Source organism: Penaeus monodon, chromosome 6 (genome assembly GCF_015228065.2).
Source record: "Penaeus monodon isolate SGIC_2016 chromosome 6, NSTDA_Pmon_1, whole genome shotgun sequence".
Lineage (NCBI taxonomy): Eukaryota > Metazoa > Arthropoda > Malacostraca > Decapoda > Penaeidae > Penaeus > Penaeus monodon.
Genome location: NC_051391.1, coordinates 22851446 through 22857859, shown reverse-complemented (window position 1 = coordinate 22857859; position 6414 = coordinate 22851446). Strand labels below are relative to the sequence as shown.

At 45.2% G+C, this 6414-nt stretch overlaps 1 protein-coding gene across 1 annotated transcript; it reads right to left on the bottom strand.

Moving 5' to 3' along the window:
- Positions 1–5731: 5731 nt before the first annotated feature.
- Positions 5732–6157, bottom strand: LOC119573758 (the record flags this gene model as incomplete). The annotated part of the gene is given in 1 exon segment (XM_037920862.1): positions 5732–6157. A coding segment is annotated over 1 exon segment (370 nt), but the record flags the coding sequence as incomplete, so codon positions are not given.
- Positions 6158–6414: the final 257 nt, after the last annotated feature.

Genomic DNA, 6414 nt, shown 5'->3' with positions numbered 1-6414 from the left:
TGATTCGCAACACATTGTAAAGTCGTTCCTGCGGGTTAGCAGGTTTTTTATAGACCGTTTCATCAGGATTTTGGGAGGATCGTGCCTGCACCGCGTTTGACGCTCACTCCTCCATCGATAAAGATGTCCCCGGGCGCTGGGGCGAGGAGCAGGTCAACGCATTTTCAACATTACAACATTCGTCTATCGCAGCTCCCGTTCTTGCTTTCCGTGAGGTTGCTGATCTCTCCCCCCTTCATTCTCCACACAGACGCTTCGCATGTGGGCTAGGAGCCTTTTAATGCAGGAGCACGAAGGGAATCTGCTTCCTACGGGTTTTGCTAGTAGGTTTCTCACTAGTGAAGAGAAAAACAAAAATACTCGGTCTCACAGTAGGAGAGTTGGGCGATTGTATGGCTCTTAGTACTTTCAGGATATTAACGGGGTAGCAAGGTCATGGTTCACACGACCACATGCCGCTCACATCGCTTAATGGTAATGGTCCGTATGGTCGTAGGGCACGTTTCCGCAGGATATCTGGCGATTCGATGGACTTTTTGTTATATTCAGGGCCGCGCAATGTCGCCGCTGGACACGCTGTCACGTGCGGCCAATCGAAAACTCGCCCTCGTGAAGCGGGACCGACGCTGCTGATTTCCCCCCTTCATTTAGCTTGCCTTCGTCAGCTGTTGTGAATAGTGCTTTCACAGGTTCCTCCCTTGGAACCTGCTAGAATAATAGTATGCTGAGGATGTGTATGCGGCCCAGTCCTGTCGCCGACAAATGTTACGGCCAGATCATTCGAGCCTTAGCCAGGGCACGGCAGTCCCCAAGGTTAAGTGGTTGCGCCGTTAAGGAATTTTTTCTTGCGACACGGGACTGTTTTTCGGAGATCCCAGCGCGAGCGAATTATGGTCGGCAGACGGATCGTCCGAGAGTCCCTGGTGGTGCGGGAAATTTCTCAGTGCCGGCGTTGTTGAGTTCTCATTAATACGTGAGGCAGCACATTGTGGTGTTCATAGGCCAGTGCAGTTTGACCCTTACCGGTTTTATTTGAATCGCGGTTTAGTAACTAAGGTAGCTAATCACGTCAGGTCTTGCAAGACGTGCCCTTGTACAGGGTCACACAAGCGTCCGCGCCTGCAATTTAAGTTTCGATATTCGATTTTTCCTGGCAGAAAGTGTCATTGTGACCACTTTGTCTGGTTTCACCACTCACGGTCTGGCAACAAACACATTCTAGTGTTTTGTGACAATTTTTTCTCGCTACTGCGAGTTGGTGCTGTTTCCGTCAAAGGCTGCGGTGCACGTCCGAAAGCATTTCATGACGTATTTTGTTGCCGTCACGCTGTCCACAATATTTTTTAGAAGTCCTCGATAACGTACCGTTTGTAAATCAGTGTTAGCCCACTCTCACGTCAGCACTACATGTACCAGGTGAACGTTTTGCCGTTCCGTCACAGGCTAATGGAATTACGGAACGTTTAAATAGATCCATTCTAACCATTTTGCGTCAACTTGGTTGGACGAACAGCAAGGACATTGGCGTTCTGCTCCCCCGTCCAGTCGGCCATCACTTCTCACCTATCCTCTTCCTGGGCGATAGTCCGCCTTTTCCTTCTCACGGACAAGACGAGCGGCCTGCCTTACGAACTCCTGGAGATGAGGCCTCGTCCCTCCTCTATGCTGGACACTCTGCTGAGTATTTGGTTTCTCGGGCAGCAGCGAGCCGTTTCAGCAAGCAAGGCGTTCCTGAACCAGGTCTCGTTACGAATAAGTGAGTAACAGCATAAGATCGCTCGTTCGCTAAATCTATCGGGGTCGGTTTCCTTGGTATTTAAGAAAAATCATGCTCATACTACTTGTCTCTAAGCTTAGTCCTTATTTGTGTCCCTACAGGTTGTGGCAGTAAAGAACACCAAGTCAGAGTGCAAGTCGTCGCTGATGGCTCTGGTGGCAGTGGTTTCCATTTTGACGTCCTGAGCTGGGGCTGATCAGTATTATGAGTGTCAGGAATTCATGATTGTCCTCTCATTAGTCATCCTTGCTTTGATACATCATTACTTTTCTCATTACTTGCACTAGTCCTCGAGAGTTAGCGAGTTCAATCAGTATATGTGGTTACTCCCGTAGGGGTTTTGTTCTATCTCTATACTTTACTGCTATTGCATGCTATACCTGCACCGCTCTTCTAGGAACAGAACCATATCATCTATTCATTTTCTTTAATGTTTGTGTGATATATTCTTTATTCTGGTCGGTGTGATTGGTGAGTGATATCTGGCTCTCCCTTCCAGGATCTGTTGTCCATATTCTTTGTGGCCTCCTCATGGGAGGGACTCGTGCCGCCTGCGCGTAACGTGAAGGACGCACCGGGGGCTGTGGTTGGGCCTTGGGAATGTTTTCCCTTAAACACGCATGTTGAGTCCGGTTCTCGCTATTGCCACTCACGCAATGCTCCAAGCTCATGCTATACCACAGGGACTCAGTTAATTTCTCTTCGTGACAACCTTACCTAGATCATTCTCTTTGATGCACATGACATTTCGCCTATTCATCGTATCTTATCATCGACGATTGCAGAGTTGAATGCTTTCGTAGGGCCTCTCACTCCTACAGTAGGGACCGGCGAGGATTATTCAATTTTGGTTGGCAATTTTGCGCAATAACTTTTCGGATTGTGGATGACGACACTCTTACATCGAATTCAGGAGTTATAAGGAAAGCGTATCGTCTGTAGTTCACCGTTTCGACTCTCTGCTCATGGCTGTCAACACGCATGCCGCACATGTTCGGAATTAGCTACTGATTTTAAGGCTGTGCGAGGTAAGGTCGGTCGAGTGTAGCACAGTAAACAAGTTTCCATCTTGCCTCATTAACTTTAACTGTTGTTTTCATATCAGACACAGTCAACAAAATTACACAGCGATTGAATGTTTGCAACAGCCCTCGTTCGTGCGTCGCACGGTGAGGTGTCCGCTGACGTGATTTCGCCTGTTGACATGGGCGCGGTACTTAAGAGGTACTTCATTTCCGTCAAGACTCTTTTCCCCTTAGACAAACGCACTCGTTTTACGCTAGCCTCAGGCTTTCCTCACTGCTCGGGCTGTCCTGTTATTATTCAGTGCGTCTCTTCTGCTATCTTAGGGCGTACCGAGTACACCCCTTCCCACACAAAACAAAAGTTCAATTTACATGGTTCACAGTGCCTCACACATTTTCTTAGAGAGCTAGGAGGTCATCTCTATTTTTGCCCTTCCTCTACTTCTTAGACTCCTGTTTGAAGCCTACTACCAGGAACTTCGTGTGCTTTTTATTCACCTTTACCTTCATCTCTTCAACTCCATCTTGTGCTCGTGCTCTGGTTTCAGGTGCCTGATCATCCTCACTCTGTTCCTTCGAGGAGGTGAGAGATCAGATCTCGCCGTTCATGCTCAGATCTTCGCAGGACGACACTGATCTATTTCTATTCAATCAACGGCCGCCACAATTGCTTGCGAGGAGCTCAGCGATAGGTTTATTGCAGGAACCTTGTCTACCTCATCAACTGTGGGTTTTGGCGTTCTCTGTCATTACAGTTCCGCAATCCAAATCCTTCGTCACGGATTTCCCTGCAGATCCTATAGCTATTAGGCCGCGCTCATAGCCTTGACGACATCAACGTCACAATCAGGAGCGGCATCTACGGCACGTTAGTAAGTCAGGGCGCGGACGTCGGTTGATGTCAGACTTTCACATAACTTCATCTATCCTGTTTATGTTACCGTGTTAGGCATGTTGCCCTCTTATTAGTGTTTGGCGCGTGCATGGCGAAAGCGTATCGGATGCACAAGGAGGAGGATCGCAGCGCAGTAAGGCCATCCGAGTGTGCTTCCTCGTGTCCCCCAATCAACGGACCTATCCTTGTCAAACCGCATGTCCATAGGCCTGAGTACTTGTATATGTAGTTTGCACTTCTTACTCTATCCTTTTATCGGACGCTCGAGTTTCAAGTAGATCTTTGCGATCGCCCTTGATCATCCGTCTATCAAAAGAAAACAAAAAAAAGGAAAAAGACATAAAAAAAAAAAAAAAAAAAAAAAAAAAAAAAAAAAAAAAACGGCTTATGTTAAAAAACGGTCTCGTCAGTGCTGTAGTACCCCCCCCCCCCCCCCCACCTGTCATATCCTGTTCTCCTTCCACCTATCTTGGCCCTTGTGTGCATGGTCCTTGGTTGCTATTAGCCGGTCATCGATACCCACACCCCAGGCCCGCGGTCGATGCGAGGAACCGTGGATAGCCAGGACTTAAGGAAATCACCATGTCGGGACCGCTACAGAATATGGCGGCCTAGCTACGAGACTTCGCGTATACTGCGCCGTGGACGGGACACGGATGAGGGACAGGAAAGGAGTACGACGCACAGGACGGAGGTGGATGGACGCCGGCCGTGATGATGAGTCTACGTTGGGCCGTCAAGCATTCTCCGGGGCGTGCGAGTAGGACACGTCCCTTCGAGGTGGACTTCTATCCGCCTCGAGGGGCGAGGCGAGGGTAGGTGGCAGGAGCAGTGTGACATCTATCAATAGTGAAACTACCTGAGTCCCGGTGGTGCACACCCATTAATCAGGAGTTTTGGCTAGGCAGCGTGACATCTATAATGTGAAATATCTACCTGTCACGGGTGACATCCATTAATCAATGAGTATGGTCTAGGCAGCTGCTGACCTCCTGGTCATGACCTCACCTCGGCGATACGAGAAACGCTGGAGGGGTAGGCCGAAGGGCACAGCTGTGGCCCCCACGCCCTAGGCTGGAAGTTGCCCAGAAATACCCAAAGGAATCCGTCTCGAGTCCGTCTCCTTGAACCGCGAACACTTCCCTCCAACCCGTAGGAGCTGACGCCGCCTCCGCCACGTCTACCGCGACAAGATCCCTTTTCAATCTACGTGGTCCTGTCCCTCAATAAAGCTGAAAACAGATACTGATTTTCCTCTGGACCTGCCAGATAATATATGGTATTCAGTATCATTCAAATTAGAGCCATTATAATATATATAATATATAATATATTATATCTATATATATACGATATATATATATATATATATATATATATATATGGTGTGTGTTGTGTGTGTTTGTGTGTGTGTGTTTGTGTGTGTGTGTGTGTGTGTGTGTGTGTGTGTGTGTGTGTGTGTGTGTGTGTGTGTGTCTATCTATCTAGTTATATATACACATATATACATACATACACAGAGATTGCTATGCATATATATATATATATGTATATATATATATATATATATATATATATATATAGTCTATATATGTATATATATCTATAATATATATAATATATATAGTATATATAGATTATATATATATATATATATATATATACTATATATATGATATATATATAATAATATATTATGTATATATATAGGTATATCGTGTGTGTGTATGGTGGTGTGTTGTATGTGTTTGTGGTTTATATATAGAATATATAGATGTATATATTACCTACACACTACAACGTGTGTGTATATACACCACACACACACACAACATATATATATATATATATTATATATATAATATACTATATATATATATTTATATACTCATATATATATATATATATATATAATATGATATGATATATAATATGCGTATCTATAGTACGTCAACAGTATATAAATACCCAATGCTTTAAATCTTAGGCTTTCAGTAATGCGCATAAATATATTGAAAAAAAGAAAAACTACGAAAAAAATTACAAAATGCATTTGATCTTATCGTAAAAAACATTTAATTTCTCTGGATTCAAATTCCATCAGCGTTGTCAAACTTCTTCCCATTAATCCCTTGGCTGTCTCCATGTTGCCGGGCCCTGATGTCGCTGCTCACGTAAAATTCATTCACGGTGTCGACCTTGAAGCCAGGCGGCCTTTGTACCCTAGGCAGCAGGCGGTGTTCGTCGGCTCGAAGCTCCTCTTGTGCTTTCGCCACGGGAGGGGGGCGGGAAGGGAGGGACGGCGATGCATCCCTTCCGGAGTCCTGTCTCTGAAGCGTATCCCGGGTGAGAAGTTCGTCAACGGATTCGTAAGTGTGGTTTTCTAGGGTCTCACGTCGATGTACGCTGCTAGCTGCCATACCTTGAGGCCTGCCAGATAATGCTGGTTGTGTGTGACCTAAAAAAAATTGAAAAGAACTAAACTCATCAATTTTCCAGGCTGAATATATATATATAATATAATATATATATATATTTTTTTTTTTTTTTTTTTTTTTTTTTTTTTTTTTCTTACTAGGTTCATGTTTGAGCCGCCGTGGTCACAGCAAGATAATTAATTGTTATTTTTTAATGTTGTGATGCTCTTGGATTGAGTAAGATGTAGGGTCCCCAGTTCCATTCCACGGAGAGTGCCGGGGTTACCTTTTTGGTAATCT